The sequence below is a fragment of the Rana temporaria genome, chromosome 2 (genome assembly GCF_905171775.1).
Source record: "Rana temporaria chromosome 2, aRanTem1.1, whole genome shotgun sequence".
NCBI lineage: Eukaryota > Metazoa > Chordata > Amphibia > Anura > Ranidae > Rana > Rana temporaria.
In genome coordinates this window covers 171,060,858-171,088,375 of record NC_053490.1, presented here as the reverse complement: position 1 = coordinate 171,088,375, position 27,518 = coordinate 171,060,858, and the positions used below count along the sequence as shown (strand labels likewise).

Below are 27,518 nucleotides of genomic sequence, written 5' to 3'. Positions count from 1 at the left end.
GGATACCATGGGCATCCTGGTACCTCTCTGCCCAATTAAATGCTAATGAATTTACTCCAACATAGTATAAACCTAAGCCGAACCATGAAGCCAATTTTCAAATTGCTCAGAAAATGAGACATAAAATATTGCTCAGGCTATCCCTTTCAACTGGTAGCATACATAAACTGGAAATTAGCCAGCCACGTTTCACTATCTGGGTGACCTGCATTATCTCCTCTACTACACGTCTCGATCCCCAACTTTCCAATGAAACTTCTTCCCCAAACATAAATTCTGGAAAATGTTCTCCCAACAACAAATCAACTCTAGCAACTACAATGTCAAAAAAAATCCATACCTTCCCATTGGATCCGATTCAGGATGCCTCAGGTGCTAGAAGAAACTAACATCTTGCCTTGGCCAACTCCTATGCTGATCTTGTAGCATTCCACAAATATCTTCTTTCTTGGAACACCACACCTCCTCTTAATAACCCTATCTCAACCCTTCTTTTAAGTCAGTATCCACTTGAACTGCTTTCTGACTAATTAGCCCATAATAGTTTTTTTCTGCACTCTGTATAATATCCACAAAGCACATTGCCGTGAACTATCTTTCCGTGGCCTTTTAAGGCCTCAAACTACATTTACCTACATCCCTGAAAGTCCTGGTGCCTCTCTGCCTTTGAGGGGTGTGTTGCTATTTTGCTTCAGTTTACTAGGATGTGGCTGTGGATAGTTGTCCCTGGAAATTGCTAGTATTGAATTTATAGATAAACACTACCTACACAATTGTTAATATCTATTTTGCCCACCATCTATCCAGACCTCTTAAATTAATCTCCAATAGCCCAGATACTCTTGATATAAATCAACTTTTTACTCAGGGACTCTGTGCGGCTATAGGACATCTCTCAAACAATCACCTAGTTTAGGGTAACTCAAACTAGTGACACAACATCCTCTTCCATTCAATAGAAAGCATTCCACTGCATTCCCCAAAGGCTATTCGTATCTAATGGAGCCCATTTTACAGAGAGGCTTCAAACCAAATAGCATCACTATACCAAGGAATTTCAATCCTCCAATCTAGTCACTTCTCAAAGTTTTAAACACTAGATCCCAACTTTGTCAGCTTATTGACCATCATTCATGCATGCTCAAGGCAGTGAATTCACCAACAAATGTGGTCGCCTGCTCATGCAGAAATTACATACAAGATCTATGACCACCTACATTCCCTCAATTCTTACTCAAATACACTTGTATATAAATCCAGAAAGATTTCTCAAGTCTTCAAATAATTCTACACTAACCTCTACAACATACAAACAAAATACTCTGATCTTTTCTCTGAAATGCTCAAGCAGAACATTGACTCCTACTTACATGCCACAGGCCATCCTGCATTACCTCCTGATGTTAGGGACAGCCTGTACTCCCTATTTACCCCAGAAGAACTCCTTCATACTATCATGACCTACCCAAGAAAATGCCCAGGCCCAGGTGGCCTCATGGCCAGATTCTATAAAACTCTTAAGGAGACTCTAACTGAGATTTCTTAAAGGTTTCACCCACCATTATGTTCGCTCCCAAACCCAGAAATAAAACAACTGCAGCAATTACAGAACTATTTCTCTAATGAATATGGATGCTAAAATATTTGTCATGGTGACTGTCATCCAACATCAGCCCTACCTGCCTAGAAAATCATTTGGTCAAGCAAAAAGCTCACACCCACTCTGAGTCAATCAGTCTTTTACGTCGCATGGGAGATGCCAAGAAAGCATTCAACCAGGTTAGCTGGCCCTTTCTAGAAACCACCTTGCAACAAATTAGAATAGGCAACTCTCTCCTTCAAAAGATCAAGGCCCTATATAACAACTCAACAGCCAGGATTAGGTTGCATGGCACCCTTTTCAAACCCTTTGATATCCTCAATGGCACACAAAAGGGTCAATGAGTTCATCAAGGACCTGCATTTGGTCACTCACTAGTCTCCCCAATGTCCTACAGGACTTCAAACTACAACGTGTATTTGGAAACCTTAGTATCTTTAAAGTGAATATATCTAAATCTGTACTGTTCTCTAGATCCACCTTACTTTACCTGCAAAGAAATGATGCCTTTGTATGGAAAACTGATTTAACAACATATTTAAGCATACACGTTCCTTCCAAGCTACACTCCCTCTACAGCCACAATAACTCTGAACTCTTAAGAGCCCATGACCTCTCTACATGGAAAGACTGGAAACCATCTTGGTTTGGAAGTATCAACATCTTAAAAATGGATGTCCTGCCCTGTCTTCTCAAAATCTTTAATTCAAACCCAAATTACCCACCCAAAACTTAGTTCACTCACTTTTGCCACGTGACTTCTGGTTTCATGCGGTGTAATAAAATATCTAGACCGAAATATGCCATATATCACGAAACCCAATCATGAAGAGGGGGTTGGGTTCTCAGAATACTAGCTACACATAAACTTACCATTAAAAATGAATTTCTTTGTCAGTGGGCAAAAGTACAAAATCAGCAGGGGATCTTTTTTTCCACACTGTATATCACATGGTAGCTTTCACCAAACATATTTCTAATTGGTTTCACCACCACTCTAATAAAATAATAATCTATTTATACCATGATCTCAGCTGCTTGGCTCTGGGATCTCTCTAATGCCCCCTACCCCACTCCCAATGACCACACCACACCTTCTAACCTTCCCCTTATTGCCTTTCCCCTAAAACAATATAGGAGATGTGATTTCATGGACCAGCCTTCATTCCCCTATTTGACAATACAACCTTTGGCCCTGGTATGACTGCACGGAATGTTATGGGACTTCCTAGAAACTCTTGGCCCAAAATCTACAACATTCTAACTATGCAAACAATGATGTCTGCAGAAATGCCCACCATGGAAATAATTACCCCATCTACTAATTGGCATATATCTACACAGCTTACCAAATGTCTGCACACCTTCCAGAGACATTTACGTTCCCTTGAAAATACACTGTTAGAGACACTGTTGAACACTGTTGGAGTAGACTTTCTACGTAGTGTCTAAATAGGAACAGTACCTAGGGGAGACTTGCTCTGATCTCTTCTCTGCCCTTAAAAGCTTTGGATCATACCAAAATCGAACCAATGCTTTTTTCAAGAAAGGAATTTTAGCAGACCAAGAGGTCTATGAAACGTGGCAGTTAGAGGATTAGGACAAACCAGTTAACACTGACAGGGGTGCTTATGATAGTCAGCTTTTATTCATTTATTCAAAACATTTATCCCCCAACAAATCTTGCTGTAACTGCTTAAAAACTGTATGCTGGAGTTTGGCTTTAATTTGTCAGTCATGTCCATCTAAATCTCCTAGTGCATCTAAAGCCGGCCATACATGGAACACATTATTTGCTTCATTCCCCTATCAACACAGACAGTGTTGTTGTGGGAATCCCTGCTGCTGGCCATTCACTTCTTCCAGTGGGGGGGGGGGGGGCAGTGGAAGCCATCCCTGCCGGGAGAAGACATTGATTATTGCTAGCGGCTATAGCAGACACTAGCGATAATTGCAGGTAAATCCCTGGCATGCTGGTTGTACCCAAGTTGATTGATCGATCAACTTGGTACATTCAGCCTGCCCATACATTGTTTTGAATCTTGGCCGGTTCCTTTTGACCTGGCCAAGATTCGAACTGTGTATGGCCTGCCTAATTCTACCCTCTCCACAGAATGACAATGTTGCTGTCCAAGGGTGTCTCTGTTTCTAAGACAATGGGGGTTATTTACGAAAGGCAAATCCACTTTGCACTTCCAGTGCACTTGAAAGTGCAGTTGCTGTAAATATGAGGGGTAAATCTGAAATGAGGAGAAGCTCTGCTGATTTTATCATCCAATCATGTGCAAGTTAAAATGCTGTTTTTTATTCTCCTTGCATGTCCCCCTCGGATCTACAGTGACTGCACTTCCAAGTGCACTTGCAATGCACTTGTAGTGCAAAGTGGATTTTCCTTTAGTAAATAACCCCCAGTGTGTTACTGGCAAGATCAGTCTGTGAAAATAAGGGGGGGGGGGGACTGAAGAAAAGGAAACAAATGCAGCCACCACATTTAAAGTGGAAGTTCACCATAATATTACAAACTCTAAATCTACTGGCATCCACAATCTAAGACTTACCTATCTAACCCTTTAAAGAAGAAATCGCTATACATACCTTTTTTGAAGCTGATCTGGTCTGGTCTCCAGCAGAGGAAGCTCTGCAGAAGAGACAGCTAACAAGGGCTGGGAAATGCCTGGAAAGTGACGTCACCCATAGAGTTACTATGGGGCTTCTGTTGTCGGCTGCCTCTTCTTCACCCACCTACACAGAGAAGCCGCTGCTGGCAACTCAGCGTGGGACCAGACCGTTTCAGAAAAGGTATGTATAGTAATTTTTTATTCTTTACAGGGCTAGATAGGTTAGTTTTAGATTGTGGATGGCAGTAGATTCAGAGATTTTAGTATTAGGGTGAACTTTCACTTTAAGGATTGGTAAGCTGCAATACTGTATTTAAATGTTCAGCTTTTTGTCTTAATACCGCTTTATTGCTCTTGGGTAAAGGCATAACTTGAATTTGTGGTACAATGGTATTACATATGTTTCATGAAAGATTAACTAAAAAAATTGATTGTTCTCAATTAATGTATAATTTAGTCATTACCGCTTCCATATTTGTTAAAGGTGTAAGTAGACATCTTGCTGAACAGCTTCTTTAGATCTGGTAAAAAATAAAAACAAAATAAAAAACGTATTAACATTTTGATAAATTAATAGTTTATAATTTTATTTATGATATCTGGACTCTACATATGCCCGCTACATTGTTAGTTTCCTACGATCATGTTATTTACTGGTTTTACTAACCATTTTAAAATGTAAATAAAAATGACAAAGACAAATTATTGTTATTATTATTATTATTATAATTATAAAGGATTTATACAGCGCCATCAGTTTATGCAGCGCTTTACAACTTGAGGATAGACAGTACAAATACAATACACTTTAATACAGTTAGGAATCAGAGGGCCCTGCTCCTTAGAGCTTACAATCTAAGAATATTCCAATTCCACTTGTACCTTAGCACAAAATAAACACCCTGCCCAAAAAAAAAAGTATAATGTTATTCCATGGTCCATTATAAGCTGATGACACACAAGACAAATAGTGATGGGAGCCACAGCTCTCTGCCATATCTACAAAGGGTATGATTCCACAGGAACAAACAGGCAGCCTCTTAGCGATTCTGCCGCTGGCAATTTTGACAAATTCTCAGTACAAGCGGTCCCCGGGTTACAAACATCCAACTTACAAATTACTCCTACTTACAAACGGAAGGAGACAACAGGAAGTGAGGAGAAATCTACCCCTAGGAAGAGAAATTCACTGCTGTAATTGTTATTATGGGGAAAAGCTATCACCACTGAAGCTTTATCACCAATCCTTGTTTTCACAACAAGGCAAAAGTTTCAAAATCCAATTTTCACAGGGACAGAAAGTGAGGTGAAATCTTCTGAACAGGGGCACAGACAATACAACAAACGTTACGGGGGTATTAGGGCTCTTTCACACTGGGTGGACCGTTTTTGGGCTCCTCTTTGCTCAGTGGGGATCGATCCGTTGATCCCCACTGAGCCGGCAGATGACAGGTCTGTCTCTGCACACTGTGCAAGGACCGACTTGTCAGAGTGCCGCTCTCTCCTATGGGGGATTGGATGGTGATGGACCGTAGAGTCCGTTGTCACCCGATCCGATCCGCCAGACAGATGGAAAATAGGGTTTTCCTCCGTCACACTTTGGCAGATCGGAACGGGTCGGATGTCAGCGGGCATGTCACCACTGACATCCGTTTCTCCATAGAGGAGCATGGAGCGCCTGTTCAGGTCCACCTAAAAAACTGGCAGGCGGACCTTATCGGTCCGCCCGTGTGAAAGAGCCCTTATAGTGTTACTAAACTCACAACAATAAAATCAGTCTGTATATGCAGCATAGCATGCTTGGTATACTCACTGTGGAATTTAAGGGGTTAATTCTCTGCATTGTATAAAAAAGGCTGTTTTATCCTGTATACACAGGTCCTTCCCTGCACTGTCAACCCGGGGAAGGCCAGCTAACACAGACAGGGTAGTCGGCCTGCACATGCTCAGTTGTGTCTTTTATGCTGGAGAGAACAGTTACTTGTTCACAGAGATAGCCAGGTCACATGATATTGGCATCACACATGTGGGTGTGTACACAAGCTGTAGTGAAAATCTCCTCCTTCCTGAACTCTCAGCACTGGAGAAACTCTGCAGTTTATCATGTGACTGTTGTATACAGATCATCCAAAAAGGTATATAGTGGCAGCATTTTAATGTAAAAATACATTTTATAAGCTGTGGGTATTGTGGGAGGCAGGGGGGGGGGGGGGGGTGGATGAACTATTTTAATATTACTGTGTTTAGTAACACTTTAACCTTTCCCTATGTGATCAAAAACAATGCAAAAAACATATTTTGGGCTGGAGTTAAACTTAAAAAATGTACCTGTTCCGACTTAGATACAAATTCAACTTAAAGGGGTTTTCCACCCATTTTGTAAGTTTATTAAAAGTCAGCAGCTACAAAAAGTGTAGCTGCTGGCTTTTAATAAACCGACACTTACCTGCTCCACGGCTCCAGCGAACGCGCCGGACGGGGCTCCGCTCCTCGCCCTCCCTCGCCGGCCGGCGTCTTCATGCTCAGTGTGGGCACCCGGCCGTGACAGCTTTCGGCTTCACGGCCGGGCACCCACTGCGCATGCGCGAGCGGCACTGCGCATGCGCGAGCGGCGCGGCCCGGCAAGGCGCCGTCTGATTGGACAGGCGATCGCCGAGGACCTGTGACGTGTCCTGGGCGATCGCCTACAGCAGCCCCTTCCTGTAGGTGATTAAGCTTAATCGCCTAGGCGATTAGGCTTAATCGTCTACCCGGAAGGAGGAAGTGGGACAGGAAGTCCCACTCCTCCTGAAGCCCCCACTCCCCCCCAAAAAAATTACATGCCAAATGTGGCATGTAAGGGGGAGAGGAGTGGGTTGAGAGGAAGTTCCAAATTTGGGTGGAACTCCTCTTTAAGAACAAACCTACAGACCCTATCTTGTTTGTAACCAGGGGACTGTCTGTAACAGGAGCACTAGTGGCAGAGTCCCCTGTTCAACATCAGCCTTACATTTTCATAATGCTATATATCTTTTGCAATAATACATTTCTAGGACAATTGTAATCATAGTAAAAAAAAGCCTATGTCCACTCTCTACCCTGGATAGCTGTACTTGCTCCTCTTCTAGTTACAATGCAGTAAATCGTATTTAGCTAAAGTTTAATACAGATAAGTAAGATTTTCCATGTGCAGAACTCTGAATTAAATCCAACAAAATCAAGGTATGCTATAAAACTATGCCATGGAAAGTGTAGCCCTCAGGATTATTATTTTTTTTTGCTACTAACCGATCTTTCCAGATAATTAGGACATAGATCATAGTAGTGTAAAAGATAAGGTGACTAAGGTACCACACCTCTTTAAAATATGTAGAGACACACAGTGAAACTGGCGGGTTCTTTAGTCGTTCTGCATCTTGCCAAATAGTTCTCTGACCCGATCCTGTCAAGTGACAAAGAGAATTGTGGGCAGGGCTGGGAGCAGCCCTTGTCCTACCTGCTCTTCTTAGTATATGAGTAATCCCTGCAGTACTGGTTAATTAACATGGAATGTATGAAGCGATACTGTACCACCTGCTATTCATGCACAATGTATTTGGCATGGTTCCACAGAGCAGAGATGTTTGTAATTTGTAGTATGTATAATTCTTATACAATGTTAAAGTGGCAAAATGATTTGAGGACATCTGCAACACAGCTAGTGCCCCCCTTAACTATTTAGCCTCGTACACACGACCGAGGAACTCGACGGGCGAAACACATCGTTTTCCTCGTCGAGTTCCTTGTTAGGCTGTCGAGGAACTCGACAAGGCAAGTTTCTCCATTCCCGTCGAGGAAAAAGAAGACATGCTCTCTTTTTGGCTCGACGGGATCCTCTACAGTTTCCTAGTCGAAAAATGTACACACGACCGGTTTCCTCGGCAAAAAAAAATCCCAGCAAGTTTCTTGCTGGTTTTTGCCGAGAAACCTTTTTTGCCGAGAGGCCTTTTACACATACAAATTTTAACAATAATAATAAATCTAAAATGAATACTATGTTACATTAATATGTATTTTTCTAGATTTGGATATACTAAAGAATGACAACAACCCGTCAGTTTTTTATTTTTGTCTGCATTCCTGCTGGAGAGCTTCATCCTCTCTATTTGTCCTGATGTCATCTGGGCAGAAAGTGATACAAAATCCACAATTTGTCACCAGAACAAAAGATGAATGAGAATCATTCAATGATTGGTTCCCAAAGTGAAAAGGCCAAAGTGCACACCCCCCACCCATGAACTGTAAACGACTCCAGCAGCTTAAAGCCTAGTACACACAGGCCGAATGATGGGTGGCATTGGCCGATTCAAAAGAAACTGACTGATATTCGGCCTGTGTGTACTGCAGAAGCCGGTGTTCTATCGAGAAATCCCCTCCATTAAAAATGTCCCTGATGGATCTGCGCATGCGCATTACCAAACGTCACTCCAGCTGATACGTTGACTAGCTGCGGTGACATTAACACAGCGCATACGCAGATCGTCTGAGGCATTTTTCGACGGGAGCCAATATTTGACGGCCAGTATTCAAAGCTATGCAAACAGCGGAGGGAGAATGTACTTGTCAGATGCTGCCTCGCTGTTGCGGGTATTCCGTGTCCTGAAGGGCGGGTTTTGTCTGTGTTGCAGGATGGATTTTGTGTGTTGAATGGCGGGTTTTGCCTGTGTTTAAGGGCATGTTGCAACACACACAAAACCCACCCTTCAACACACCCACAAGCCATAATAGCGAGGCTCAATCTGACAACTACGTTCCCCCAGCTGTTTGCATAGCGTCAGATAATGCCTCAGACAATCTCCCCATCTCTGTTGACATCACGCCAGCTGATCAACATATCAGCTGGAGTGACGTTTGGTACTGCGCAGACCCATCAAAGGATTTTTTTCGACAGAGGGCATTTCTTGTTCAGCCAGCTTTTTTGTCAAAGGGGCATGACAAAAAAGGTCTGCCGATCGACTCCCAATCAGCGCTCTCAACCAATGACTGAGAGCGCTGGCCGTAGTGTTCTGATGGGGAATAACCCACCTGTCAGAACATGAAAGAACAGCAGTGGGATCACTGTACTAACATTGCATAGTTTGTATAGCGACTCCTCCTGAGCTGTCAGTCAACTACAGACATACTTCCTGTCCACTTCCTGTTTGTGTTCCATGCTGGTTTCTGTCTCGCTTCCTCTGACGTCATCCCCAGGCTCCAGAGTTATTGTGTCCTCTGAACATTCACAGCACAAGTCGGCTGTTATCTCGTGGACTTCCCTGGAAGCTTTACCATCACAGACTGGGACTGCCCTGCCACTGGAACATCTCCTGGGTGCACTTACCTGCTACATACCTGTTTCAGCCACTATCTTGTAAGTGTTTTTAACCCCTTTAGGGGATATTAAAAGTTTTATACTTCTGCACTTAGAGGTGCCTTGTTTGTTTTCTGTTTCAACTACTAGTGTGTACTAGGCTTAAGTTGCAAGTCATGCCCTGTATATACCCTCTTTCTGCCAAAATGCCCAAAGTGATCATTCATCTCCTCTGTCTACCCCTCAGCCCAGCCATCTGTTCCAGTGATAACCATCTAAAGTGAGATTTCTTCTCACTATGGAAAGATTTCCACTTGCTCCCCATCGTGTCTATGGGACAGGATTTAAAGGATAGTCTGCCCAATGTCACATTATGGTCACTGTACAGACTACAGAGGTTTATTCTCACCAATCCATCATCCCTGTTAGGCCTTTTGCACATGGGCGACTGAGCCCATACAAAGCAAATTCCAGAGTCGCTCTTCCGTCCTAAATTAAAGTTCAATGAGCAGAAACCCTTGTCCTTATAACTTCTTGTGGACTGAACTGAAAACTCAGACAATGTTATCAGTTTTCTCAGCTACAAAGAAACTTTCCTATATGTAATGTGTTTAGAAGAGGTGGGAAAAACGACAATGATAGATATAGTACAGCATACCTCCCAACTTTCTTGGGATGAGGGACAAATAGCAAAAGTATGTAGGCATAGGATATACCCCCTAACACTCCCTACTTAACCACTTAAGCTCCGGACCATTTGGCTGGTTAAAGACCGGGCTACTTTTTGCGATTCGGCACTGTGTCGCTTTAACTGACAATTGTGCAGCCGTGCGAAGTGGCTCCCAAACAACATTTACGTCCTTTTTTTCCCACAAATAGAGCTTTCTTTTGGTGGTATTTGATCACCTCTGTGGTTTTTATTTTTTGCGCTATAAACAAAAATACTTTTTGCTATAATAAATATCCCCAAAATATATATATATATATATATATATATATATATATATATATATATATATATATATATATATATAAAATTCCCTCAGTTTAGACCTATATGTATTCTTCTTCATATTTTTGATCCAAAAATTGCAATAAGCATTTATTGATTGGTTTGCGCAAAAGTTATAGTGTCTACAAAATAGGGGATAGTTTTATGGCATTTTTATTAATAATTTGTTTTTTACTAGTAATGGCGGTGATAAGCAATTTTTTTCGTGACTGCGACATTATGGCGGACACATTGGAGACTTTTGACACCATTTTGGGACCATTGTAATTTTTACAGCGATTAGTGCTATAAAAATGCACTGATTACTGTAAAATGACACCGGCAGTGAAGGGGTTAACCTGTACGGGGCGCTGAAGGGGTTAAGTGTGTCCTAGGAAGTAACTGTTATGGGGCGTGGCTTGCCGTGACACGTCACTGATCACTGTTCCCGATGACAGGGAACACGATCAGTGATGCCGCGTACACACGATCGGTTCGTCTGACTTTTTATCCATCGGTGAAAATACTAGGAACTTGTTTTAAAATTATCTGATGGTTAAAAAAACTATAGAAAAAAACGATCATCTGTTGGCACGTCCATCAGTTAAAAATCCACGCATGCTCAGAATCAAGTCGATGCATGCTCTGAAGCATTGAACTTCATTTTTCTCAGCACGTTGTTGTGTTTTACGTCACCGCTTTCTGACACGATTGGTTTTTTAACTGATGGTGTGTAGGCAGGGCCGTTCCTAGACGGGGTGCACAGGGTGCACTGCACCCAGACGCCAGAGGGGAGGGGGCGCCTGGGTGCCGCTCGGCGCTCACTCTGACCTGTCACCTGCACCCGGCCAGCCGGCGCCAGCCAATAGACATCATCGCTGCCACCGTGCCGCCCACGACTTCCCTCCCCCTAAGTTTACAACTACAGCACCGTCCTCACGGCCGGAGGCGGGAGGGGTCATGGGAGGAGCGTCGAGAGCTGCTTGCCTGCTGCGAACGAGAGGAGCCGAGCCAGCGCCGCCAAGTTCAGACAGCAGCACAGTGTCAGACTGTCGGTGTAGAATTTCTCAACTTTGCAAGTAAGAAAGCACTTTACAGTATAAAATCACAGTCACAGTTAATAATCTTCAGACTGCAGTCAGGTGGCTGCCGCCATACGGAAGGCAGCCACCTGACTGCAGTCTGAAGATTATTAACTATGAGTGTGATTTTTATTTCAATATGCAGCATGGCAGGGGGGTTAATGTCCTGCACTGGAATAAGTCTCACTGTTGAAACGGTAAAAATATCAAGCACAGAGGTGCTGAATGAATTCACATCATGTGATGGGTATTCACAGGAGAAATATATTTATACTTGGACACAGACCTATCTTCAGATACCGTCCTCTCTCTCTCTCTCTCAGCTGTCCTCTCTCTCTCTCTCTCTCTCTCTCTCTCTCTCTCTCTCAGCCGTCCTCTCTTTCTCTCTCTCTCTCAGCCGTTCTCTCTCTCAGCTGTCCTCTCTCTCTCTCAGCCGTCCTCTCTCTCTCTCTCTCAGCCGTCCTCTCTTTCTCTCTCTCTCTCAGCCGTCCTCTCTCTCTCTCTCAGCTGTCCTCTCTCTCTCTCAGCCGTCCTCTCTCTCTCTCTCTCAGCCGTCCTCTCTCTCTCTCTCTCTCTCTCTCTCTCTCTCTCTCAGCCGTCCTCTCTCTCTCTCTCTCTCAGCCGTCCTCTCTTTCTCTCTCTCTCAGCCGTCCTCTCTCTCTCTCTCAGCTGTCCTCTCTCTCTCTCAGCCGTCCTCTCTCTCTCTCTCTCAGTCGTCCTCTCTCTCTCTCTCTCTCAGCCGTCCTCTCTCTCTCTCTCAGCCGTCCTCTCTCTCTCAGCCGTCCTCTCTCTCTCTCAGCCGTCCTCTCTCTCTCTCTCAGCCGTCCTCTCTCTCTCAGCCGTCCTCTCTCTCTCTCAGCCGTCCTCTCTCTCAGCCCCACATCTCTCTCAGATCCACTTTCTGACCACTACCCTTTCTCCCAGCCCCACATCTATCTCAGCCCCCCTCTCTCTCAGCCCAACCTCTCTCACTCAGCCCCCCTCCCTGTCCACTAACCTCTCTCTGAGCCCCCCTCTCTCTCTCTCAGCCTCACTCTCTGTCCACTACCCTCTCTCTCAGCCCCCTCTCTGTCCACCACCCTCTCTCTCAGCCCCACATCTCTCTCAGTCCCCCTCTCTCTCAGATCCACCTTCTGACCACTACCCTTTCTCTCAGCCCAACCTCTCTCACTCCGCCCCCCTCTCTGTCCACTACCCTCTCTCATCCCCCTCTCGGTCCACTACCCTCTCTCTGAGCCCCTCTCTCTCTCAGCCCCCTCTCTGTCCACTACTCTCTCTCTCTCTCTCAGCCTTATCCCTCTCTCTCTGCCTCATCTCTCTCTCTGCCTCATCTCTCTCTCTGCCTCATCTCTCTCTCTCTCTCTCTCTCTCTCTCTGCCTCATCTCTCTCTCTCTCTCTGCCTCACCCCTCTCTCAGCCTCACCTCTCTCTCTCACTCATCCCCACCCCCTCTCTCTCTCATCCCCACCCCCTCTCTCTCTCTCAGCCCCACCGCTCTCTCTCAGCCCCACCGCTCTCTCTCTGCCCCACCGCTCTCTCTCAGCCCCACCCCCCCTCTCTCTCAGCCCCACCCCCCTCTCTCTCAGCCCCACCCCCTCTCTCTCAGCCCCACCCCCCTCTCTCTCAGCCCCACCTCTCTATCAGCCCCACCTCTCTCACTCAACCCCCTTAGGGGAGCATCTCTGTGTTTGAATTGTTGCCATAGAAACATTTGTAAAGGTGGAGGAGTTTGGAGGGTGACCACGCCCTTGTAGGGGCGCCAGAAATATTTCTGCACCCAGGCGCATTTGACCCTAGGATCGGCCCTGTGTGTAGGCACGACTGATGAAAGTCAGCTTCATCGGATATCTGATGAAAAAATCCATCAGTCCATCAGTCCGTTTTCATCAGAAGAACCGATCGTGTGTACAGGGCATGACAGTGTCACCTAGGCAGAACGGGGAGATGTTGTGTTTACACTAACATCTCCCCGTTCTTCAGCTCTGTGACCCGATCACGGGACACCGGCGGCAATCGGGTACCGCGGGCGCGGTAGGGAGCTCACGGCAGGGTCGGCATGTGACCACGTGGCTCACAAAATTAAAGGGGATGTACCTGTATGCCCATTTGCGCAGCCATGCCTTTCTGTTGACGTACATATTCGTGCGCCAGTAGGGAACCGTTTAGAGGAGAATTATACTTAAAAAAAAGTGAATTTTTAACCCACTTTTTTCTTGGCTTTTGGACATTTACAAACACAGCAATTTAGAAATTGGATGAAAGGTTTAGCACTTTAAAACACTTTTTGATAGATAAGTAGTACATTTTATATACAACTATATAGATCAGACCAAAATGAAATGAGGAGGAGAGAGGGACTTTTTCAAATCAGGAACAGTCTCTCAAAATCAGGGACAGTTGGGAGCTATGCAGTACATTGAGTGATCATTGTCATCCTAGAACAAGAAGTATATTACTGGCAGGATCACCAGGTGAAAATAAAAGAAAGCCCTGGTTCACACTGGGCTGCGGGAGTGAAGCTGAACTCGCACGGCTTCACTCCCGCTGGCAGTCCCGATTTCGGCCGTGATTTAAGAGACATCTGTGCAGGTTTCTGCACAGATGTCTATGTAAATCGCGGCCCGAAATCGCAAAAAGTAGTACAGGAACTACTTTTTGAAATCGTGCAGCGCCGCAGATGCGGCGTCGCACCGATTAGGACAGTGTCATTGCCGACAATTGCCGCCGATTTGAGATGCGATTTCACATGTGAAATCGCATCTCAAATCGAAGGAAATCGTACCCAGTGTGAACCTGGGCAAACTGTCTTTAAAAATAAAAATAATTAAGTTGCAAGACAAATGATTTTGTATTTGGGTTTAGGTAATATATGGCCAGATTTAGGCAGTAATGTAGCTATTACAGCACAGACTGACTGAAGAGCATCTTTGCTATAATAGGATTTTTTTTTATTGGTGTTCTTCAATGCTTTACAGGTAACATATCCCATTGTCATTTGTGCCTTCTCTCGAGGACCTGGCATTGTAAACATAAACAGGAAGACACCTACATAAACATAAAGAGTACATTTAAACGTCAACATTTAGTTTTTGTAATAAATCTTGGAATAAATATGGTTGTAGGGCAGCAATGCTAAGCACTTTGCTCACCATGCTGCGGTAAGATTGTCAGTTTAACCTGCAAAAAAAATTATAACATGGCAAACTCAACTACAAATGCAAAGAATATTCTTTAGTTGATTGATACTTTTGATACTTCCTCTGCCTCAACACTGTAAATGTTGGTATCAGAGGCGGCTCCAGGCTTTGTGAGGCCTTAAGCAAAATTTAGACACGGGGGCCCTAATTTGAAAAAAATTCAAGCAAATAAAAATGGCTGCAGAAAGTTGCACAGATCTAGCACACAGTGATTGAGCAGAGGCAAATTAGGCGGCCACGGGGGCCCTGTAAGTGCGAGGCCTTAGGCAACCGCCTAATTTGCCTAATTTAAGAGCCGCCTCTGGTTGGTATAGTAAACTGAACATTACTAACACTGAATATAACCTTTGACTACTAATCCCCCAGCCCATTCCCCACAGTTACAACCTTTTGTACCACATGCCCCACCCTATTAGATTGTAAGCTCTTCTGAGCAGGGCCCTCTTAATTCTCTTGTATTTTATTGTATTATAACTGTATTGTCTCCCTTTTATATTGTAAAGTGCTGCGTAAACTGTTGGCGCTATATAAATCCTGTATAATAATAATAATAATAATCCAAGTTCTACTTTTTTCTAGATTCCTAGAGCTAATAGGAATAGATCGAATAAATAGAATGCAAATGAAAAATGTACTCATAGCAGCCTCTCGCCATCCACTGGAATACAGTTCATTCAAAGAAATGACCCCGAGCAACAATGCACATGTGCAGTAGAATGAGGAGGACCTTGCCTGGATGGTTTGTTTGCCATGGCTGTGCAGTGCCCGGTACGTGTGTACGGGGCCTCATAAGCATTCTTAACACATGGGGTTTCATACCACTATTTGCTTAAGCCTGGTACACACTGAGTTTTATTTTTTCCGCTCAACCCAGCGTGCTGAATGGAAAACAAACGGAGGAGCTTAAGAGGAGCTTGTTATACTAACTATATGATGTTAGTACATCGACCTACACTCTGAGCTATTGTGTTCTGACAGGGGGCGCTGATTAGATGTTGATCAGATGCCCGTTTTCCAGCATGCCCTTTCAGCTAGCTTCTGTTGGACAGGCTGATATACACATGGGCCAAATGTTGGCCTGTTTCTGTTGAACCTGGCGATACCAGATGATTTTTGCCCCGTGTGTGCCAGGCTTTAAAGCGGTTCTCCACCCTAAAGTGGAGTCCCGCTGATCGGAACCCTCCCCCCTCCGGTGTCACATTTGACACCTTTCAGGGGGGGGGTGCAGATACCTGTCTAAAGACAGGTATCTGCACCCACTTCCGGCCACACGCTACGGGCAAAAGACGGGTTTTTCTGACTTCCCGTCTGTCGCCCGTTGTGTGCTGGGAACACTCGGCTCCCAGCACACAGCGTGTGAGCCAATCGGCGGGCGCAGCGCGACTCGCGCATGCGCCGTAGGGAACCGGGCAGTGAAGCCGCAGCGCTTCACTTCCTGGTTCCCTCAGCGTGGATGGCGGGGGGAGCAGCAGAGAGACGAGCGATCGCTCGTGCTCTGCTGCGGTCGGCGCTGGACTCCAGGACAGGTAAGTGTCCTAATATTAAAAGTCAGCAGCTGCAGTATTTGTAGCTGCTGGCTTTTAATATGTTTTTCCCCATGGCACATCCGCTTTAATTCCACAGCACCCAACAATAGCTGCAAAGATGGACAATCTAAAGTCATGTAGACAATAGACGCAATTTGTGGTATCACAGTGCCTTGGAGGAAAGCTTTGCATAGTCTTGTCAGAGGGAATAGAATATAAATGTTGATGCATCAACACAAGGTAGTAGGAGAATATTCAGACCCTGAACAATGAAGCCTCGTACACACGACCGAGGAACTCGACAAGACAAGTTTCTCCTTACCTGTCGAGGAAAGAGAAGACATGCTCTCTTTTTGGCTCGACGGGATCCTCGACAGTTTCCTCGTCAAAAAATGTACACACGACCGGTTTCCTCGGCAAAAAAAAAATCTCAGCAAGTTTCTTGCTGGTTTTTGCCAAGAAACTCGTGTGTACGAGACCTGAGAAAGGATGTATAAACAGGATTTTACAGTTTATTATCAGAACTGTCAGTGTCAATGGCTTGCTTACCCATGCCTAGCATTGCAAGTGTGCCTCTCCCTTATGTAAATATTTCTTCCAGCTTCTTAGTTCTTTACCTGAATAGAACTATTAAGCCCTTGCCCTTACATTGAACCTGATATCTCATCTAATTACTCTCAGTGTACTCCTATAATCCACCCTGGTCTACTGAGAATAGCATACTAAATTAAGCCATAATGTATTAATCAGGGTATTATGAATTCAAAGACTATGGAAAACAAAAAACAAAAAGCCATGAGTGCTAGGCACAAAATGCATAAACATCGATACCTGAACATGCACACTAAAAGACAATTACGATTAGCCAGTCTCTATACGCAATAGTGTAATTAAATTGCAATACCAATGCAAAAAATACATGTACAATTTGTATCAATAAAATAAAACATGAAAGTAAATGTGAAGGAAAAGCAGCTACTCCAATTGACATAACTGCCAACTGTGCCCATCATATACAGCCACGGTTATAACGGTTCATCCAAAATGCTGAATGTGAACAAAAAAGTTGATTTATAATTAATCTATATATATATATATATATAGCTAGATAGATATGTTTATGGATATATTATATGTATATAATTAAACAAAGTCTGTATTTCTTTTATTACTAAAAGTAAAAAAAAAAGAGACATATATATAAAGCAGTGAACGTGACATTCATCAGACATTCACTGCAGGTGAATCATTCACTGTAATGCCGTCCATTAAGGGCGCACAGGCACCACCCCCTCTCTCCAGCCACCCCCCTATATGCATAGCATGAATCTATCTATGGCCGCCACTGCAACCCCCTTTTCAGGCATCCGACCCCTTTTCGGACGCTGGGCAACTGAAATACAGCGGCTGGGGTGTTTTTTTTAAGCACCTGATTAGAGCCATAGGCTCTAATAGGCTTCAAAACACTAAACCGCCTCTCAGCTAATCAGGAGGTGCGGACTAATACCCGTCACCTGATTAGCTGAAGGCACAAGCGATCCCATTGGCCACCTGGCAGAAGGCAAGAAGAGACTCACCCGCTGCCAGACCTGCCACCACGATGGGGTAAGTGCCTGGCAGCCAGAGAGCGAGCGGGCAGGCCGGGTGGGTGTCACGGTGGCTGCATATGATGGGCACAGTTGGCTGCATGTGATGGGCACAGTGGCTGTATATGATGGGCACAGTTGGCTGCATATGATGGGAACAGTGACTGTATATGGTGGGCATAGTTAACTGCATTTGCCGGGCACAGTTGGCTGCATATGATGGGCACAGTGGCTGCATATGATGGGCACAGTTGGTTGCATATGATGGGCACAGCTGGTTGCATATAATAGGCACAGTTGGCTGTATTTGCTGGGCACAGTTGGCTGGATATGATGGGCACAGTGGCTGCATTTGCTGGGCACAGTGGCTGCATATGATTGGCACAGTTGGCTGCATATGATAGGCACAGTGGCTGCATATGATGGGCACAGTAGCTGCATATAATGGCACAGTGAGGCTACATTTGATGTTTTTGTTTCAGTATTTTTCAGAATGTTTTAGTTTGTTTGCGCCCCTCCAAAAATGTTGAGCATCAGCTGCCACTGCTGTAATGTAAAACACATAGGCAAGGAGGATATGCCTACAGTGAATGCTAGGTGAATATCACATTCACCTATTTATAAATATACACCTAAAGTTAAGTGATTATAAACCTTCAGGTTGGTTTTTTGGTTTAAATAATAATGTCATACTTCCCTGCACTATTCAATGGTTTTACACAGAGCAGCCCCAAACCTCTTCTTCTGGGGTCCCCCACTGCCACTCTTGGCTCCTCCTCTTAGGCGAATGCCCCCCCCCCCCCTCCATAGAAAGCTGCTTTATATGGGACACTCAAGTGGGCTCAATTCTGAGCCGCGCTGCCTTCTTCCATAGACACAGACAGCATGGCTCAGCCTGGCCCTGCTACCTCATCACAGAATTTGATTGACAGCAGCAGGAGTCAATTACCTTTTTTTTCTGTGAGGAGAGAGAAAGCGAAGAGAGACGCTCTTGGTCACAGTGCTGCATTCAATTCACAGGCAGGTGAAGTATTTAGCAAGGGCTGGGGGGCATCACAGAAGTTTTTTTTTACCTTAATGCAGAGAATGCATTAAGGTAAAAAGTAGGGTTGTCCCAATACTGATACTAGTATCGGTATCGGGACCGATACCGAGCATTTGTGCGAGTACTTATACTCGCACAAATGCTCCTGATGCCTGATCCGGCTACCCGGAAGTCGGCGGACAGAGAGGGGGCGGAGCCAGTGGGGTAGCGTGGACGGCGCTGGGTGCATAAATTTAGGGGGACGCCAGGCAGTGTGTGTTACTGCCGGATCCGCCCCCCTAATGTTCCTGCGTCCCTGTGAATGGTCATGTACCGGGGCGGGCGGGGCTATCCGTGATCACGGCAGGGCTGGCTAATCCGTGATCACGGTGGGGCGAGGCTTGACTATCCACAATTGCGGCGGGGCTTGTCCCGCCTCCTTCTAGCCTCTGGACGATATGCTGTCTTCCCATCCTCCAGGCTCCCCCTCTCCTCCGGAACACCCTCTCTTCACCTCCTCCAGGGTGATGGAACACACAAGCTGCAGGTGAGACTGTCAGCCAGAGAGAGAGGTTAGAGGAGTTTAGACAAGTCAGTATTAGTCAGTATGTAGTGGACAGAGCAGTGGTCAGTAGTGCCCTCCACCAGTCAGTGCCATCCATCCATCTGTGCCCCCCTGTCAGTGCCATCCATCCATCAGTGCCCCCTGTCAGTGCCATCCGTCAGTGCCATCCACCCGTCAGTGCCCCCCTCTCAGTGCTATTCGTCAGTGCCCCCTGTCAGTCAGTGCCATCCATCCGTCAGTGCCCCCCTGTCAGTGCTATCCGTCAGTGCTCCTTGTCAGTGCCATCCACCCGTCAGTGCCCCCCTGTCAGTGCCATTAACCCGTCAGTGCCCCCCTGTCAGGGCCATCCACCTGTCAGTGCCCCCTGTCAGCGCCATCCACCCGTCAGTGCCATCCATCCGTCAGTGCCCCCTGTCAGTGCCATCCATCTGTTAGTGCCTCCTGTCAGTGCCCCCCTGTCAGTGCCATCCATCCGTCAGTGCCATCCATCAGTGCCCCCTGTCATGCCCATTTTTTAAATTGTCACATGACATTAAAAAAAAGTATCGGTCTTCGTTATCGGCGAGTACTTGAAAAAAAAGTATCGGTACTTGTACTCGGTCTTAAAAAAGTGGTATCGGGACAACCCTAGTAAAAAGCATTAAGCCTTTTGAATAACTTTGATTTTTAATATGCATTTATTCATGGTTTTAAATAAAAATACAATATTTTTTTTAGCCAAAAGCAAAAAGAAAAGTGAATATAGAGATTTTCTGTGTTATAATGTGCTGATGTAGTCAAACAGATCTGTTTAAAATAAGGCACAGTTTTGTATGACCTCCCTTAAATGGTTGTAAACCTCAGACATAAAATATGAACAAAGCATATCCTTCTATAGTTTGTACCTGTCTCAATTAAGAGCACTAAGTGTCATTTCTGTCTTCTGCTTCCTTCCTCTACTATCAGCATGAATCACTTATGACAATTTTCCTGACACCAAGAGAAAAACAGTGACAGGGGAGGCCCTCAGCCCTGTTCCTGTGTGCTGTGTGAAGGAGGGGGGTGTCCCTTTCCTCCAATCAGCTTTTAAAACTCTCCTCACTGAGCTCTGCAGAGTGTAACTTCAGCTCTTCGCCCACTTTTTCCAGAACTCTCTGACAAGCTGTAAATTAAAAACGTTTTATGGATGTAGAGAAAAAAAGACTGCAGATAAAAAGGTGTAACTTATGTAGGAGGTTTTGTTTAATTTCTGTCTATCACCTGAAGACAGTCACTTCACTGTGTATATGAAGTGTCTCTAAAATAGTTTGCTGAATGGTATCTGAAAACAAACAAAACAGAAGATACAAACAAATTACCATAATTGTCCTTCAGAATAATCGCCATCATTCACAACACACTTTTGGCAACGTTCATAAAGCTTCTGGGAACTGTCAGCAAAGGCCTCTTTAGGAATTAATTGCAGAACCGCTGTCACACATTCTTGGATTGACCTTGGACTTTTGCAGCGACTCTTTTTGGGAAGACAGTGAACGCCAATCCATCGATTGCCGCTTAGATTCCAGATCGAACTAGTAGCGCCAAGTCTCATCCCCTGTGACAATGGTTCACAGAAAGGATGCATCCTGGTCACCCATGGTAATAAAATCTCCAGAGCCTTCCAACCATTTTGCTTTCTGTTTGTCTGTCAGCTTGTGCGGCACAAACCGGGAACAGATCTTCCGCTTACCCAAATCTTTGCAGATGATGGGGTGCAGCGTGTCCTTGTGTTCACGCTGCACCCCTAATGTACAATTAATTCCTCCACCATCAATTGAAGAGTCATTCGCAGATCTCGTACCAGCATTTGTCACTCTCGCTTGATCATGTTTGTAGCAGAACTTGATATACACTAATTTGGGTAGATTCACATACAAATGCCTAAAATTAGGACGGCCTAGCCTAGTCTTTTTAGGCTACACCGCCGAAAATTATTTAGGTTAGAAGTGATTCTCAAGCCACTTACCTTCAAATTTTCGGCGGCGTAGCCTAAAACGAGCGGGCGTAAGCGCGCCTAATTCAAATGACTGGGAGGGGGGCTTGTAGTATTGAAATGAGGCTTGACCTCAAGTTTTTTTAAGTTTTTTACACTGCGCATGCGCCGGGCGACTACATTTCCCAGTGCGCATTGCAGCTAAGTAGGCCGTACGGGCCTATTGATTTCGACGCGTACATAAACGACGTAAATCCCGATTCGCGGACGACTTGCGCAAACGACGTAAAAAAATCGAACCTCGCGGCGGGAACGGCGGCCATACTTAACATTGTTATTCCACCTCATAGGTGGAATAACTTTAGGCGGCCTATCGCATACGGAAACGACGTAACTCGACGGTGTAGGCCCGGCGTACGCTCATAAATCATCGGGAATCGGCGTATCCCCTCATTTACATAATCTAGGCCGGCCGCAATGGCAGCGCCATCTAGCAGCCAAAAGAAACATTGCAACCTAAGATAGAATGGCGCAAGCCAGCCTATCTTAGGTATGTTTAAGTGTATCTCTGTTTGAGAATACACTTAAACATAGGCCGGCTTAGATTCAGAGTTAGGCCGGCTTATCTGTAGATAAGCCGGCCTAACTCTTTGTGAATCTACCTAATTGTTCCATTGCACTGTGACCCTACCTCTCACACATGTTGGATTGCCTGCAGTGGGTTTACCCTGACAGTCCCACGTACTCCTCGCTAGTGTGTGCTTCTCGACGTGTTTCTGGATAACCATGTGCATGCATGCCCACTTTGCCCATGTTGCCGTTCATATTTGGGACCACTTACTGAACTTTTTAGACACACCTCATATGTAAGGATTTACAACCACTTTAATTTAATTTACCCAGAAGCTACTGCAGCCCTTGTAACCCTTGTAGTCTTGCTCTAAGTTAAAAGACAAGCCCTGCTTCATATAAAATGAAGATTGAGATTATATTAATTATGTATAATTTTATTATATGTGACATACATTTGCACTGTTTATGGTATCACTTTCATTCTTCTGTGTTGTAAAGAATTTAACTGCTGTTTCCATGCCCATTCTCATTGTATCTCTGTTAAGCCTCTTACACACGACCGAGAAACTCGACGGGCGAAACACATCGTTTTGCTCGTCGAGTTCCTTGTTAGGCTGTCGAGGATCTCGGCGAGCCAAATTTCCCCATTCCCATCGAGGAAATAGAGAACTTGCTCTCTTTTTGGCTCAACGAGATCCTCAACAGTTTCCTCGTCGAAAAGTGTACACACGACCGGTTTCCTCGGCAAAAAAAAAAAAAACAGCAAGTTTCTTGCTGGTTTTTGCCGAGAAACTCGGTCGTGTGTACGAGGCTTCAAAGTGACCAAAGAACAAGTTATGAGATCGGACAACTCCTTAATGCCAATGGCTCTGGCAGATGCTCTACAGCGGACTGGACTAAGCAGTTTTACAAGTCTGAAAACCTGTTCTGATTGTTTGTGTTCCTTGTACTGTATTCTGACTGCTAGTGTTCCTTTTAAAGCTATGACCAAAAGGCTTTACCTATTCCACTTTCCTACTCTCTCCAACACCCTTATTCTCCAAGGGGAAACCTTGTAATGTAAAGCATAAACACAAATACATTTCTGAGCCAAGCCCTCAGGTGCAAAGACTTGAATAGTCAGATTGTTGTCAGATTGCTCTTGCATATCTGATTTCTGTCTTTGCTGTACCAGTTCTATCAAAAGTACTGCACAATTATCGTACTAAGATAACTTCCATTCTGAGTATATTGTGCCTTGCTAAAAAAAAAAAATGAGACAGAGAGTTGGACATCAAAGTAGAAGAAGACAGGAGAGACCTCTACAGTGTAGTAATATTTGGAGTGCTATGGATGAAGAAAATCAACTTCAAGTGAATACAAATAAAATACTGGACTCCATCATTTGAGGTTGCTAGGAGCAACACAGATAGTAAAGCAACCCAGGCAATGAGTCTGTGGAGAATGTACCTGTCTAGTGTTTAAATCATTTCTATCTCTTTGGACTTAAAGGCTTGATAAACTAAAGACAAAAGGCCGGATTCACAAAGAGTTATGCCGGCGTATCACTAGATACGCCGACGTAACTCGGAATCTAAGCCCGTCGTAAGTTTAAGTGTATGCTCAAACTGAGATACACTTAAACCTAGCTAAGATACGACGGTCTGCGCCTTCGTATCTTAGGGTGTAATTTTTTAGCTGGCCGCTAGGTGGTGCTTCCGTTGATTTCGGCGTAGAATATGTAAATGACTAGATACGCCGATTCACGAACGTACGCTTGCCCGTCGCAGTAAAGATACGCCGTTTCTGTAAGAGATACGCCACGTAAAGATAAACCTGCCCCCTAGGTGGCGTAGCCAATGTTAAGTATGGCCGTCGTTCCCGCGTCGAAATTTGAAAATTTGCCGTCGTTTGCGTAAGTCGTCCGTGAATAAGGCTGGACGTAATTTACCTTCACGTCGAAACCAATGACGTCCTTGCGGCGTTATTTGGAGCAATGCACACTGGGATATGTACACGGACGGCGCATGCGCCGTTCGTACAAAACGTCAATCACGTCGGGTCACCAAACATGTACATAAAACACGCCCCTCATCCTTACGCTGGCCTCATTTACGCTACGCCGCCGTAACTTAGGAGGCAAGTGCTTTGTGAATACAGCACTTGCCTCTCTGACTTACGGCGGCGTAGTGTAAATACGATACGCTACGCCGCCGTAAAATGCGCAGAGCTACGTGAATCTGGGCCAAAGAGACTGTTCACTTTGCAAAGGAATTTTCACTTTGCAAAGGAATTTTCACTTTGCAAAGGAATTTTCTCATAGCTAAGTGAATCTGATAACAATTCACATTGCAAAGATCACCCAGACATATGCAAAAAAATAAAAATTGTATTTTTGCTTGCATATGATTGGATGAAGTCAGTAGAGCTTCACTGCATTCAGTGTAAGGGTAGATTATTTTTTATAATATATATATATATATATATATATATATATATATATATATATACAGTACAGACCAAAAGTTTGGACACACCTTCTCAATCAAAGAGTTTTCTTTATTTTCATGACTATGAAAATTGTAGATTCACACTGAAGGCATCAAAACTATGAATGAACACATGTGGAATTATACATAACAAAAAAGTGTGAAACAACTGAAAATATATTTCATATTCTAGGTTCTTCAAAGTAGCCACCTTTTGCAGCAGACACATCTCTAGAACTGTTAAGAGGAGACTGTGTGAATCAGGCCTTCATGGTAGAATATCTGCTAGGAAACCACTGCTAAAGAAAGGCAACAAGCAGAAGAGACTTGTTTGGACTAAAGAACACAAGGAATGGACATTAGACCAGTGGAAATCTGTGCTTTGGTCTGATGAGTCCAAACTTGAGATCTTTGATTCCAACCCCCGTGTCTTTGTGCGACACAAAAAAAGGTGAACGGATGGACTCTACATGCCTGGTTCCCACTGTGAAGCATGGAGGAGGAGGTGTGATGGTGTGGGGGTGCTTTGCTGGTGACACTGTTGGGGATTTATTCAAAATTGAAGGCATACTGAACCAGCATGGCTACCACAGCATCTTGCAGCCGCATGCTATTCCATCCGGTTTGCGTTTAGTTGGACCATCATTTATTTTTCAACAGGACAATGACCCCAAACACACCACCAGGCTGTGTAAGGGCTTTTTGACCATGAAGGAGAGTGATGGGGTGCTGCGCCAGGTGACTACCTCTTGAAGCTCATCAAGAGAATGCCAAGAGTGTGCCAAGCAGTAATCAAAGCAAAAGGTGGCTACTTTGAAGAACCTAGAATATGAAATATATTTTATTTATTTTTATATTTAGTTTTGATGCCTTCAGTGTGAATCTACAATTTTCATAGTCAGAAGGTGTGTCCAAACTTTTGGTCTGTAATATATATGTATATATATATATATATATATATATATATATATATATATATATATATATATATATATATATATATATATATATATATATATATATATATATATAGTATCTATAGCCAAAACCTTTTAAAGCTTTGGATAGAATGGGGAATAATTGAAAAAAACTCTTGACAGGTTTGCTGCTATAAGGCCCCGTACACACGGCCGAGGAACTCGACGTGCCAAACACATCGAGTTCCTCGGCGTGTTCAGTCCTGGAGCCGCCGAGGAGCTCGGCGGGCCGAGTTCTCCCATAGAACAACGAGGAAATAGAGAACATGTTCTCTATTTCCTCGCCGAGGTCCTCGTCGGCTTCCTCGGCCGAAAGTGTACACACGGCCGGGTTTCTCGGCAGAATTCAGCTCTGAACCGAGTTTCTGGCTGAATTCTGCCGAGAAACTCGGTCGTGTGTACGGGGCCTCAGAAGCTCTGTTGGAGAAATACCCTCACTTCCTGTCTGGTAAAAAGGTTGTCCCCATGACAGGTTGTTAGGGGAAAACAGTGAAGTATTATATACCTTATTTGAACTTGGACGCCCCCTTGAAACATGATTGAGATCCAATAGCCAAACCAAAAAGTAGAAGTGAATTGACTAATGCCTCGTACACACGACCGAGGGAGATATTTTTTTGCCGAGGAAACCGGTCGCGTGTACATTTTCGTTGAGGAAACTGTCGAGAAACTCGACGAGCCAAAAAGAAAGCATGTTCTCTATTTTCTTGACGGGAACGGAGAAAATTGGCTTGTCGAGTTTCTCGACGGCTTCACAAGGAACTCGACAAGCAAAACGATGTGTTTCGCCCGTCGAGTTTCTCGGTGGTGTGTACGAGGCCGAACAGAAGTGTCATCAGTGGCAAACTTAGGAACTCCAAGTAACACCAGAGTGTGAAATCCAAATTGCAAGGCAAAGTAAGGATCCTCCTTTTTAGTGTTTTTTACTTGTATTCATTAAAATAAATGTATTAATATACACTATTATTATTCAGTACTCTGCTGGACATTGTGAGACCACTAACCAAACTGGTAGCATCCATAATTGGTAAAGCAAAGGTACCTGAGATCTTAAAGTGGTTCTAAAGGCAGAAAGTTGTTTTCACCCTGCCTAATGCATTAATGCAGGCACCCCCTTATACTCATCAGAGCCTGATCTCGATCCTGCAATGTTTACGAGAGCAGAGGCTCTCACTGCTCTCTCCCTCCTTATTGGCTCAGACACAGCTGCTAAAGCAGTGGGACGGATTTGAGGGGTGGGGCTGAGTCCTGCTTTGAGTGTCTAATGGAAACACAGGACTTGTCAGCAAGCATGTACGAGTTCCCCCACAAGCGGCTTGCTATTGGGGCACTCGGCAGGGGGGAGGAGCCAGAAGCACCTGCAGGGACCAGAGAAAAATAACTGTAGTTAAAGTAACTGCACTTGCAATGTACAGTATATTTGCCTTTTAGTAAATCAACCTCATTGTGTGCACAAGCAGCGTTTACAAAACCCCTATTTGGCTGTCTGAATGTAGCTTTAGCCAATACTGTACTGTGAATGTGCAGTTCTGATAAATATGTGACCTCAAACTCCTAGACATACTGGGCAAACATTTACCGTATTTTCCGGCGTATAAGACGACTTTTTGGATGCAAAAAAATGCATCCAAAGTCGGGGGTCGTCTTATACGCTGGGTACGGTCTCCGTGCAGCTGCGATCGTTCATGATTTCAAAGCCGCGCCGTCTTCTCAGCGTGTCCTGTGATAGGCGGAACACAAATCTTCCCAGCAGCGCCTCTGTTCTGTGTTCCGCCTATCACAGATGCCTTCTCACCCTCGGACGAGATGAGAAGGCATCCGTGATTAGCGGAACACAGAACAGAGGCGCTACTGGGAAAATTTGTGTTCCGCCAATCACAGGACACGCTGAGAAGACGGCGCGGCTTTGAAATCATGGGCGCTCGCAGCAGACGGAGACTGTCACCGGCCTGCAAAACGTGAGTGATGGCACAGTGGGGGGGGGGGAAAGTGGGGGCAAGTGATGGCGCTGTGGGGGCAAGTGATGGCACTGTGTGGGCAAGTGATGGCACT

General features: G+C 44.6%; 1 protein-coding gene across 14 annotated transcripts in view; it reads right to left on the bottom strand.

The window, feature by feature from the left end:
- Positions 1-27,518, bottom strand: part of SCEL (sciellin) — a 129,874-nt gene that overhangs the window by 85,054 nt on the left and 17,302 nt on the right. For all 14 annotated transcript variants that reach the window (XM_040341415.1, XM_040341414.1, XM_040341406.1 and 11 more), the window contains exon 2: positions 4,683-4,739. In XM_040341415.1, the coding sequence (XP_040197349.1) occupies positions 4,683-4,716 (34 nt within the window). In that variant the 5' untranslated portion in view covers positions 4,717-4,739. The remainder of the gene's footprint in view (positions 1-4,682; positions 4,740-27,518) is intronic.